This window comes from Oncorhynchus tshawytscha, linkage group LG23, assembly GCF_018296145.1.
Source record: "Oncorhynchus tshawytscha isolate Ot180627B linkage group LG23, Otsh_v2.0, whole genome shotgun sequence".
NCBI classification, from domain to species: domain Eukaryota; kingdom Metazoa; phylum Chordata; class Actinopteri; order Salmoniformes; family Salmonidae; genus Oncorhynchus; species Oncorhynchus tshawytscha.
In genome coordinates, this window is record NC_056451.1 from 23,998,440 (window position 1) to 24,011,489 (window position 13,050).

A 13,050-nucleotide genomic window follows, 5' to 3' on the forward strand; every position below is an offset into this window, starting at 1 on the left:
CCAGCCCCGTTCTCCTGCATCCCTCCATTCTTCTCCGTCTCTCTTTCCCTCTCCTTCTCACCTCGTACTTTCTTGTCGTCCTGCTCTTCCATGGCCTCCATTCGTTGGTCTTCACTCCAGCGCCGTTTGAAGCGCAGCTTGAGTGGAATGCACTTGGTCTGCCCCTGGGCGGGGGACGGGGGAGGGGGGGTGTCGCCTGGCTCGGCCGGCTCACTCTTCAGGGTGGGAGGTCCGCGGTGGGGGTGGGAAGTGAAGAAGGGCAGCAGGCCTGGAGGGGGGCGCGGGGGCCTTGAAGACATCCTCATCCAGGTCCTCGTCGTGGGGGTGTGGGTGGGAGGAGGTCCCGTTGGGGTGAGGCCGGGGGTGTCGGGGGGAGAAGAGGTCATACTCGTCGCCCCGGTCATCGGGGTCTTCGTCGCTAATGTCAGTCACCTCCACCTCCTCTTCTGACTCAATATCTGAGATGGGCTCCACCTACAGAGAGACAGAGAGTGTCGATATCAGTCACAAACGTTTAGCCATCAGGATCCTCAACACATACAGTCAAACAGTTCAAAGTGACTATCTCACCTTGATCTTGGGCAGCCCGGTGCTGTTGAGGGAGCCGGTGGAGGAGGAGTTGGAGATGAGTCCTGACCCGCCGGCTGAGTTCAGGTCACTGCCGAAGGACAGGGAGGACCCCAGACCGGAGGACGACAGGGACCCTGAGCCCGAGGACAGTGAGCTCTGCCTGGGGTGGTGGTCCTGGCTACCGTCCCTCTGCTTCCGGCCCAATGGAGGAGGCTGCAGCTTGAACTTGAAGGGCGAGAGGTGAGGTGGCTCCTCACCCAGGTGCAGTGGGTGGTGGATGGGGTGGGAATGGCCCGAGTGAGGGTGGGTTGAGTGCGGGTGAGGGTGGGCTGAGTGAGGGTGAGGAGAGTGGGATTGGGACAGGGGTGATGGGTGTCGATGACTATTCAGACCTGAGCGTTCTCCTCCTCTCTCTGCTCCTCCCCTCTCGCCCAGTTCTCTCTTGTCTTGGGCGAGGCGGTGTGGCTGGGGAATGATGACGTTGGGGTAGTGGAGGAAGGCTCTGGGGCTGAGGTGGTAGTTGTAAACACTCTGGTGGTGGGCCTGCAGGTAGCGCTTCATTTCCTCAGGGTTGAAGGAGAAGTGGGAGCCCAGCATGGGGGAGAGGGAGGGGGACGGGGTGTAGGGCAGGTGGGAAGAGGGGGTCAAGGACAGGGCTGGGGACAGAGGTGGGGCTATGAGCCCTGCACCCCCAGGGCCAGGCAGGGGGGACACGGGGAAGGGGGACAGGTTGTCGGGGTGGACCCTGTGTCCCAGGGGGCCGCGGGAGCCTGGGTGGGCATTGGGGTTCCCAGCTCCACCATACATCCTAAACAGAGACTCATGTGACAAACGGGGGTGGATCATACTCCTGTACCCTCCTCCTCCTCCCCCTGGCCCTCCTCCTCCCCCCCCATTCAGCCCTCTCTCTCCCCCCCTCTCCTCCCCTCCTCCCCCGTTCCCGTCCTCGATCTCAGAGTTGACGGAGGTCCCATCGCTGCAGTCGCTGACCGAGCCGCGAGCCATGCGTCGAGCCACGGCGCTGAACACGCCCCCGGGGCTACGCAGGTCCTCATTGGGTGAAAGCATGTCGGACGGCGTGGAGGGTGGGAAGCGGAAATGAGTTCCGGCTGCGGAAGGTAATGGTGGAGCACTTTGAGGAACACCACTACCTGTTAGAGAACAGGAGAGAGAGGGAAGAGAGGAGGAGAATGGAGAAATACAATGATGAGGGGAGTAATATACACTCTAAGTAATGATATGGATTAGCCCAGTCAGTGTTTAAGGATTTAGTGATGTCTGTGACACACACACACACACACAGTGAGCGGTACCTGTGGAGCCCATGTCTATGAAAGGGTAGTTGACCAGGACCAGTTTGTTGAAGTTGAACTTGTAGGTGAACCTCTTCCCTTTGGTCTTGTGGAGGATTCTCTTGTTGTAGTAATACCTGGTGGGGAAACAGACCAATATGGGGTCACACACAGACCTTTAGGTCTCATTACTACCTGTAGCATGCTTCTCAATGTCAACACACACAGTCACACAGGAACTCTTCAAATGGTACCACACACAGTCACACAGGAACTCTTCAAATGGTACCACACACAGTCATACAGGAACTCTTCAAATGGTACCACACACAGTCATACAGGAACTCTTCAAATGGTACCACACACAGTCATACAGGAACTCTTCAAATGGTACCACACACAGTCATACAGGAACTCTTCAAATGGTACCACACACAGTCACACAGGAACTCTTCAAATGGTACCACACACAGTCACACAGGAACTCTTCAAATGGTACCACACACAGTCATACAGGAACTCTTCAAATGGTACCACACACAGTCATACAGGAACTCTTCAAATGGTACCACACACAGTCACACAGGAACTCTTCAAATGGTACCACACACAGTCATACAGGAACTCTTCAAATGGTACCACACACAGTCATACAGGAACTCTTCAAATGGTACCACACACGGGGAAATGATTTATTTCCAATAAACCCAGGTCTGTCATGTCCCTCCACACACAGCTAGTGAATGGTCTTATTAACTAGTATTGTGTGACGTCCACAAAAAGTAGCCAGGAGAGATGGGGTGTGTGTGTGTGTTAATATATCGGCATCCGACCAAATCAGAGGCACAGTAGTTTAGTCAGGGCTTTTCTAGACCAACTGGTCACACACTCCCCTGTCCCTCTGTTAGCCCTAGTCCATCTCAAACACCGCTCTGACTAAGCCCACAGCCCCTCACCAGCCTAACACCGCTCTGACTAACCCCACAGCCCCTCACCAACCTAACACCGCTCTGACTAACCCCACAGCCCCTCACCAACCAAACACCGCTCTGACTAACCCCACCGCCCCTCACCAACCAAACACCGCACTGACAAACTCCACCGTCCCTCACCAACCAAACACCGCTTTGACTAACCCCACAGCCCCTCACCAACCAAACACCGCTCTGACTAACTCCACCGCCCCTCACCAACCTAACACCGCTCTGACTAACTGACTGTGTATGTGTGTGGGAGGGAGAATCAGTATGTGTGTGTGTGAGTGAGTATGAGTATGTCAGTGTGCGTGTATGTCAGTGTGCGTGTGTCCCCATGTGTTTATGTCAGTGTGTGTGTGTCAGTGTGTGAGTATGTCAGTGAGTGTGTATGTCAGTGTGTGAGTGTGTATGTCAGTGTGTGAGTGTGTCCCCATGTCAGTGTGCGTGTGTCCCCAGTGTGTGTGTGTGCGTGTGTGTCAGTGTGTGTGTGTGTCAGTGTGTGTGTGTCAGTGTGTGTGTGTCAGTGTGTGTGTGTCAGTGTGTGTGTGTCAGTGTGTGTGTGTGTCAGTGTGTGTGTGTGGACTGACAGCTAGCTGTAATGTCTGTAGCTGGCATGTTAAGAGGAGAGTAGAGAGAGATAAGAGGTTAGGGCTGCTGGTAATACAGTACGATTAGTGGTGTTCCACTACTGGTGACTGACTGCATGGGTCTGGGACAGTCCGCCAAGTCAGTCAGCCAGAGTAGCTGTTATTATCTACTACGGCTGTTATTTGACCTGGAGCCTCCCACTCTTATTATGCTAAGACTTGTGGTGTCTGTGTATGGAGGCAGACTGTAGCTCTTTTTCTGTCCCTCCCTCCCCCCTCCGCTCTCCCCTCCCTCTCTCTCCCTTCATCCCATCCCCTCCGCTCCCTTTCCCCTCCCTCCCTCCATCCCTTCGCCTCCGCTCCCTCTCCCTTCACCTCTCTCTCCCTCCGTCCCTCTTCTTTCCCCCTCCCCTCCCTCCCTCCCTCTCCTTTCCCCCTCCCCTCCCTCCCTCATCCCTCCCCTTCCCCCCCCTCCCTTTCCCTCCCTCCCTCCATCCCTCTCCCTTCACCCCTCCCTCCCTCCATCCCTCTCCCTTCCCTCTCTCTCCCTCCGTCCCTCTTCTTTCCCCCTCCCCTCCCTCCCCCCTCTCCTTTCCCCCTCCCCTCCCTCCCTCCCTCATCCCTCTCCCTTCCCCCTACCCTCCTTTCCCCTCCCTCCCTCCATCCCTCTCCCTTCACCCCTCCCTCCCTCCATCCCTCCCTTCCCCCTCCGCTCCCTTTCCCCTCCCTCCCCCTCCGCTCCCTTTCCCCTCCCTCCCTACATCCCCTCCCTCCCTCCATCCCTCTCCCTTCCCCCATCCGCTCCCTTTCCCCTCCCTCCCTCTATCCCTCTCCCTTCCCCCTCCCTCCCTTCCCCCTCCCTCCCTCCATCCCTCTCCCTCCCCCCTCCGCTCCCTTTCCCCTCCCTCCCCTATCCCTCTCCCTTCCCCCTCCCTCCCTCCATCCCTCCCTCCCCCTCTCCCTTTCCCATCCCTCCCCCTCCGCTCCCTTTCCCCTCCCTCCCCCTTCCACCCTCCGCTCCCTTTCCCCTCCCTCCCTCCATCCCTCTCCCTTCACCCTCCCTCCCTCCCTCCATCCCTCTCCCTTCCCCCCTCCGCTCCCTTTCCCCTCCCTCCCCCTCCGCTCCCTTTCCCCTCCCCTCCCCATCCCTCTCCCTCCCTCCATCCCTCTCCCTTCCCCATCCGCTCCCTTTCCCCTCCCTCCCTCTATCCCTCTCCCTTCCCCCTCCGCTCCTTTCCCCCTCCCTCCCTCCATCCCTCTCCCTCCCCGCTCCCTTTCCCCTCCCTCCCTCTATCCCTCTCCCTTCCCCTCCCTCCCTCCCCTCCCCCTCCGCTCCCTTTCCCATCCCTCCCCCTCCGCTCCCTTTCCCCTCCCTCCCTCCCTCCCCCTTCCCCCTCCGCTCCCTTTCCCCTCCCTCCCTCCATCCCCTCCCTTCCCCCTTCCCCCTCCATCCCTCTCCCTTCCCCCTCCGCTCCCTTTCCCCTCCCTCCCCTCCTTCCCCCTCCGCTCCCTTTCCCTCCCTCCCCTTCTCCCTTCCCCCTCTGCTCCCTTTCCCCTCCCTCCCTCCATCCCTCTCCCTTCCCCTCCGCTCCCTTTCCCCTCCCTCCCTCCCTCCATCCCTCTCCTTCCCCCCCTCCCTCTCCCTTCCCCCTCTGCTCCCTTTCCCCTCCCCCTCTCCCTTCCCCCTCCATCCCTCTCCCTTCTACATCCCTCTCCCTTCCCCCTCCGCTCCCTTTCCCCTCCCTCCCTCCATCCATCCCCTCCCTCCCTCCATTTCCCCCTCCCTCTCCCTTCCCCTCCCCATCCCTCTCCCTCCCCCTCCGCTCCCCTCCGCCCTCCTCCCCCTCCCTTCCCCCCCCTCCTTTCTGCCCCCTTTCCCCTCCCTCCCTCCCTTTCCCCTCCCCTCCACCCTCCCTCTCCCTTCCCCCTCCGCTCCCTTTCCCTCCCTCCCTCCATCCCTCTCCCTTCCCCTCTCCTCCTCCCCTCCCTTCCCCCTCCTTCCTTTCCCTCCCTCCCTCCACCCTCTCCCTCCCTCCCTCCATCCCTCCCTCCCTCCATCCCTCTCCCTTCCCCCCTCTGCTCCCTTTCCCCTCTCTCCCTTCCCCCCTCTGCTCCCTTTCCCCTCCCTTCCCTCCCTCTCCCTCCCCCCCTCCCTCCTCCATCCCTCTCCCTTCCCCCTCTCCCTTTCCCCTCCCCCTCCACCCTCCCTCCCTCTCCCTCCCCCTCCGCTCCCTTTCCCCTCTCTCCCCCTCCATCCCTCTCCCTCCATCCATCCCTCCTCCATCCCCTCTTCCCCTCTCTCTTCCCTCTCTCTCTCTTCCCCTCTCTCTCTTCCCCTCTCTCTCTTCCCCTCTCTCTCTTCCCCTCTCTCTCTTCCCCTCTCTCTCTTCCTCTCTCTCTTCCCCTCTCTCTCTCCCCCTCTCCCCCTCTCTCCCTTCCCCTCTCTCCCTTCCCCTCTCTCCCTTCTCTCCCTTCCCCTCTCTCTCTTCCCCTCTCTCTCTTCCCCTCTCCTCTTCCCCTCTCTCCCTTCCCCTCTCTCTTCCCCTCTCTCTCTCTTCCCCTCTCTCTCTTCCCTCTCTCTCTTCCCCTCTCTCTCTTCCCCTCTCTCCCTTCCCCTCTCTCCCTTCCCCCTCTCCCTTCCCTCTCTCCCTTCCCCTCTCTCCCTTCCCCTCTCTCTCCCTTCCCCTCTCTCTCCCTTCCCCTCTCTCTCCCTTCCCCTCTCTCTCCCTTCCCCTCTCTCTCCCTTCCCCTCTCTCTCCCTTCCCCCTCCGCTCCCTTTCCCCTCTCTCTCCCTCCATCTCTCTCTCCCTTCCCCTCTCTCTCCCTTCCCCCTCCGCTCCCTTTCCCCTCTCTCTCCCTCCATCCCTCTCCCTTCCCCTCTCTCCTCCCCCTCCGCTCCCTTCCCCCTCCGCTCCCTTTCCCCTCTCTCTCCCTCCATCCCTCTCCCTTCCCCTCTCTCTCCCTTCCCCCTTCTCTCCCTTCCCCCTCCGCTCCCTTTCCCCCTCTCTCCCTTCCCCTCTCCCTCCCTTCCCCCTCTCTCCCTTCCCCCCTCCGCTCCCTTTCCCCTCTCTCTCCCTCCATCTCTCTCTCCCTTCCCCTCTCTCTCCCTTCCCCTCTCTCTCCCTTCCCCCTCCGCTCCCTTTCCCCTCTCCCTCCCTCCATCCCTCTCCCTTCCCCTCTCTCCCTTCCCCCCTCCGCTCCCTTCCCCCTCCGCTCCCTTTCCCCTCTCTCTCCCTCCATCCCTCTCCCTTCCCCTCTCTCTCCCTTCCCCCTCCGCTCCCTTTCCCCTCTCTCTCCCTCCATCCCTCTCCGCTCCCTCTCCCCCCTTCCCCCTCCGCTCCCTCCCTCACACTGGATCTGATTCTCTCTCCTTCCTTCCTCTGTATCGCATTCCATTCTTCCATCCGTCCCCTTTAACATTATCTACCGGTTTATCCCTCTTCCCTCCCTCTTTCCCTGGGGGCGATGGAGACAGAGTGGGAGACAGGACAAGCCTGCTCTGTTGAAAACATTGTTTAGGTCAGGCAGCCTCCCAGCAGTATGTCTCTCCATCTCCGACAGAGGAGAGGCACATGGTCCTACACAACTCTACCCTCTCCCTTCCTCCCGCTCTCATCACATAGTCAGAGTACGGGAATGCTTTGAAGAGCATTTGAACTCACTTCAAAAGAGAATAAAGATTCTTTGAGGGTCTGTGTTTAGCTGCCCCCCCCCCAAGCCCTGACATACTCCACACACACAAAGGTGAACCACACACCTAAAAACCTTCATCCGCTCATAATCAGATGTAACAATAACCATGTGGATTTAGACTTAGTGAGAGACTTCCAGGAAAATATGCAATGGGTTTATGGGTGCGCTATTTGTTGTATGTGTGTGAGATGGTGTGTACACAGTATGTGTGTGAGATGGTGTGTACACAGTATGTGTGTGAGATGGTGTGTACACAGTATGTGTGTGAGATGGTGTGTACACAGTATGTGTGTGAGATGGTGTGTACACAGTATGTGTGTGAGATGGTGTGTACACAGTATGTGTGTGAGATGGTGTGTACACAGTATGTGTGTGAGATGGTGTGTACACAGTATGTGTGTGAGATGGTGTGTACACAGTATGTGTGTGACATTGTGTGTATACAGATGTGTGTGACATTGTGTGTATACAGATGTGTGTGAGATTGTGTGTATACAGTATGTGTGTGAGATTGTGTGTACACAGTATGTGTGTGACATTGTGGGTACACAGTATGTGTGTGAGATTGCAGGACAGGGATTACACCCACAATTACAAACAATTGTGTGTAAACTGGTGATTGACAATACAGAGATGTAGTGTGACATTGTGTGTATACAATAGTGTGAGATTGTGTGTACACAGTATGTGTGTGAATTGTGTGTAACAGTATGTGTGGTCATTTCCTGTAACAGTATGTAATACAAGACTGTGCATTGTGTGTATTACAGATGTGTGTGACATTGTGTGTATAAGATGTGTGACAGAGGGATCAGTATGTGTGTGACATTGTGGGTACACAGTATGTGTGTGAGATTGCAGGACAGGGATTACACCCACAATTACAAACAACTAAACTGGCTGATTAGACAAAACAGAGAAGTAGGCACACACCAAATAGAGAGATGAGAGAGAGAGAGGAGAAAGAGAGAACAGAGGGATGGGTCATTTCCTGGAAAATGTAATCAAGACTGTGCTGTGGAATTCCCAGAGTTGATGGAGAGAAGAGAGGACAGAGGGATCAGAGATGAGAGGAGAAGAGAGGACAGAGGGATCAGAGATGAGAGGAGAAGAGAGGACAGAGGGATCAGAGATGAGAGGAGAAGAGAGGACAGAGGGATCAGAGATGAGAGGAGAAGAGAGGACAGAGGGATCAGAGATGAGAGGAGAAGAGAGGACAGAGGGATTAGAGAGGAGAAGAGAGGACAGAGGGATCAGAGATGAGGATCAGAGATGATCGAGAAGAGAGGAGATAAGGATCAGAGATGAGAGGAGAAGAGAGGACAGATGGATTAGATATGAGAAGAGAGGACAGAGGGATCAGAGGAGAAGAGAGGACAGAGGGATCAGATATGAGAGGCAAATAGAGGACAGAGGGATCAGAGATGAGAGAAGAACAGAGGACAGAGAAGAGGAAGAGAAAGTAGGGGAAATTTGAATCCTCTTAACAGTGACCCTGGTCTAACCATCCTTCTAGCCATATAGCTGCCCTGTCTATTGGAACTCTTCATACTGTCAGTTTCAAAGCAATATGGCTGCTTGATAGTCTCATCTGTTCTCCAGAGTACAACAGCGACTCTACACACATACCATCTATTGTCATATCGCTGCTCTCTATACACACATACCATCTATTGTCATATAGCTGCTCTCTATACACACACATACCATCTATTGTCATATAGCTGCTCTCTATAAACACACACCATCTATTGTCATATCACTGCTCTCTATACACACACACACACACACACACACACACACACACACACACACACACACACACACACCATCTATTGTCATATAGCTGCTCTCTATATACACACACACACACACACAACATCTATTGTCATATAGCTGCGCTCTATACATATTAGAGGTCGACCGATTATGATTTTTCAACGCCGATACCGATTATTGGAGGACCCAAAAAGCCGATACCGATTAATCGGCCGATTTTAAAAAAAAATATATATATTTGTAATGATGACAATTACAACAATACTGAATTAACACTTATTTTAACTTAATATTATACATCAATAAAATCAATTTAGCCTCAAGTAAATAATGAAGCATGTTCAATTTGGTTTAAATAATGTAAAAACAAAGTGTTGGAGAAGAAAGTAAAAGTGCAATATGTGCTATGTAAGAAAGCTAACGTTTCAGTTCCTTGTAGTCAGAACATGAGAACATATGAAAGCTGGTGGTTCCTTTTAACATGAGTCTTCAATATTCCCTGGTAAGAAGTTTTAGGTTGTAGTTATTATAGGAATGAAAGGACTATTTCCCTCTATACCATTTGTATTTCATTAACCTTTGACTATTGGATGTTCTTATAGGCACTTTAGTATTGCCAGTGTAACAGTATAGCTTCCGTCCCTCTCCTCGCTCCTCCCTGGGCTCGAACCAGCAACACAAGGACAACAGCCACCACATCGAAGCAGCGTTACCCATGCAGAGCAAGTGGAACAACTACTCGAAGGCTCAGAGCGAGTGACGTTTGAAACGCTATTAGCGCGTGCTAACTAGCCAGCCATTTCACTTCGGTTACCCCAGCCTCATCTCGGGAGCTGATATGCTTGAAGTCATAAACAGCGCAATGCTTGACGCACAACAAAGAGCTGCATGCAAAACGCACTAAAGTGCTGTTTGTATGAATGTTTATGCGCCTGCTTCTGCCTACCACCGCTCAGTCAGATACTTAGATACTTGTATGCTCAGTCAGATTATATGCAACGCAGGACACGCTAGATAATATCTAGTAATATCATCAACCATGTGTAGTTAACTAGTGATTTATGATTGATTGTTTTTTATAAGATAATTTTAATGCTAGTTAGCAACTTACCTTGGCTTACTGCATTTGCGTAACAGGCAGTCTCCTTGTGGAGTGCAACGAGAGAGAGGCAGGTCGTTATTGCGTTGGACTAGTTAACTGTAAGGTTGTAAGATTGGATCCCCCGAGCTGACAAGGTGAAAATCTGTCGTTCTGCCCCTGAACGAGGCAGTTAATCCACTGTTCCTAGTTAAATAAAGGTATAAAAATAAATTAAAAAATTTAAATCGGCACCCAAAAATACCGATTTCCGATTGTAAAGAAAACTTGAAATCGGCCCCAATTAATTGGCCATTGTGATTAATCGGTCGACCTCTAACACACACACACACACACACACAATTGTCATAGAACTGCCCTCTGGCTCTCTCGCCCTACACACAGACAGGCATGGACACACAAATTGTAGTGCAGTAACTAGGCACTGACTGTAACAGGAAGTCAGGATAACAACGCCTTCCATGAGTCCCTGTTTATTTTCTGCCTCTCGTCACACCAGCTGCTCACACTCAGGTGTGTGGTCTTATGCACGTGAGACCGAACACTACTGGAAAACCTGGTTTGTGTGACCAGTGTTGCTGGGTGGCTAAACTGTAGTGTGTGTGTGTGTGTGTGTGTGTGTGTGTGTGTGTGTAAAGATGAGGGTCTGGCTAGGCTGGTCACATGCTCTAAGGGTGTGTGTGTGTGTGTGGAGATGAGGATCTATCTGGAGTCTGATTAGGCCAGTCACATGCTCTGTGGGCACAAGCGTGTGGTCAAGTGTACTCTGGGTGTGTGCGGCTCGTGTGTGCTCTGCCCGCACAGCAAATAAAAGACTCATTCTATCCTGGACAATGAGATGTGTACACACACCACACACACACGGGACTATAAATGTACAACACACTTAACACAAACTCATACAGTCACCCGCCCTCCTCTCCCTAGTTCTCTCTATACAATAGGCTCTGTTGTAAGGCCGGGACTCCTGACCTAGTCACAGTCCTAGTAACAGTGGTGTCACAGCAGTCCTGCTCAATCAAACACACACGGAGTGAACACGGTCGGTGTGTGTGAGAGATGGGGGAGGGGTATCCTACGGCGCCTGATGGTAATCTTTGCCAGCTGTGGTGAATGCAACCTCTAAACTCTGACCTGTATGAGCTGCTAACAGTCAACATCATGACCCCATCAGAGGCCCAGACCACAACATGGTACAGAGACCAGAGAGAGAGACCCAGGGTTTCACTGTGCGACTGCCATCTTGGTTTACTCCCATAGCCCTCCAACCAGTACACTGATGCCATTGTCCACTCTCTCTCTCCACCCCTCTCTCTCTCTGAGCACTGGGTTGAGAGGGGATCCACACTGGGACTACAGAGCACAATACTGTCTATGGGATGGGTTTACCTCCAAGTGCTGTGAACCAAATCAAATCAAATTTTATTTGTCACATACACATGGTTAGCAGATGTTAATGCGAGTGTAGCGAAATGCTTGTGCTTCTAGTTCCGACAATGCAGTAATAACCAACAAGTAATCTAACTAACAATTCCAAAACTACTGTCTTATACACAGTGTAAGGGGATAAAGAATATGTATATAAGGATATATGAATGAGTGATGGTACAGAGCAGCATAGGCAAGATACAGTAGATGATATCGAGTACAGTATATACATATGAGATGAGTATGTAAACAAAGTGGCATAGTTAAAGTGGCTAGTGATACATGTATTACATAAGGATGCAGTAGATGATATAGAGTACAGTATATATGTATGCATATGAGATGAATAATGTAGGGTAAGTAACATTATATAAGGTAGCATTGTTTATATATTTACATCATTTCCCATCAATTCCCATTATTAAAGTGGCTGGAGTTGAGTCAGTGTCATTGTCAGTGTGTTGGCAGCAGCCACTCAATGTTAGTGGTGGCTGTTTAACAGTCTGATGGCCTTGAGATAGAAGCTGTTTTTCAGTCTCTCGGTCCCAGCTTTGATGCACCTGTACTGACCTCGCCTTCTGGATGATAGCGGGGTGAACAGGCAGTGGCTCGGGTGGTTGATGTCCTTGATGATCTTTATGGCCTTCCTGTAACATCGGGTGGTGTAGGTGTCCTGGAGGGCAGGTAGTTTGCCCCCGGTGATGCGTTGTGCAGACCTCACTACCCTCTGGAGAGCCTTACGGTTGAGGGCAGAGCAGTTGCCGTACCAGGCGGTGATACAGCCCGCCAGGATGCTCTCGATTGTGCATCTGTAGAAGTTTGTGAGTGCTTTTGGTGACAAGCCGAATTTCTTCAGCCTCCTGAGGTTGAAGAGGCGCTGCTGCGCCTTCTTCACGATGCGGTCTGTGTGAGTGGACCAATTCAGTTTGTCTGTGATGTGTATGCCGAGGAACTTAAAACTGGCTACCCTCTCCACTACTGTTCCATCGATGTGGATAGGGGGTGTTCCCTCTGCTGTTTCCTGAAGTCCACAATCATCTCCTTAGTTTTGTTGACGTTGAGTGTGAGGTTATTTTCCTGACACCACACTCCGAGGGCCCTCACCTCCTCCCTGTAGGCCGTCTCGTCGTTGTTGGTAATCAAGCCTACCACTGTTGTGTCGTCCGCAAACTTGATGATTGAGTTGGAGGCGTGCGTGGCCACGCAGTCGTGGGTGAACAGGGAGTACAGGAGAGGGCTCAGAACGCACCCTTGTGGGGCCCCAGTGTTGAGGATCAGCGGGGAGGAGATGTTGTTGCCTACCCTCACCACCTGGGGGCAGCCCGTCAGGAAGTCCAGTACCCAGTTGCACAGGGCGGGTCGAGACCCAGGGTCTCGAGCTTGATGACGAGCTTGGAGGGTACTATGGTGTTGAATGCCGAGCTGTAGTAAATGAACAGCATTCTCACATAGGTATTCCTCTTGTCCAGATGGGTTAGGGCAGTGTGCAGTGTGGCTGAGATTGCATCGTCTGTGGACCTATTTGGGCGGTAAGCAAATTGGAGTGGGTCTAGGGTGTCAGGTAGGGTGGAGGTGATATGGTCCTTGACTAGTCTCTCAAAGCACTTCATGATGACGGAAGTGAG

The 13,050-nt window shown here is 53.1% G+C and overlaps 1 protein-coding gene across 2 annotated transcripts in view; it reads right to left on the reverse strand.

Moving 5' to 3' along the window:
* Window positions 1-207: 207 nt before the first annotated feature.
* Window positions 208-13,050, reverse strand: part of LOC121840619 (ETS domain-containing transcription factor ERF-like) — a 74,126-nt gene continuing 61,283 nt past the window's right edge. For both annotated transcript variants that reach the window (XM_042304958.1, XM_042304957.1), the window contains exons 3-5: window positions 1,884-1,999; window positions 571-1,721; window positions 208-474 (exon numbers count right to left, since the gene is read on the reverse strand). In XM_042304958.1, coding sequence (XP_042160892.1) covers window positions 211-474; window positions 571-1,721; window positions 1,884-1,999 — 1,531 coding nt within the window. In that variant the 3' untranslated portion in view covers window positions 208-210. The remainder of the gene's footprint in view (window positions 475-570; window positions 1,722-1,883; window positions 2,000-13,050) is intronic.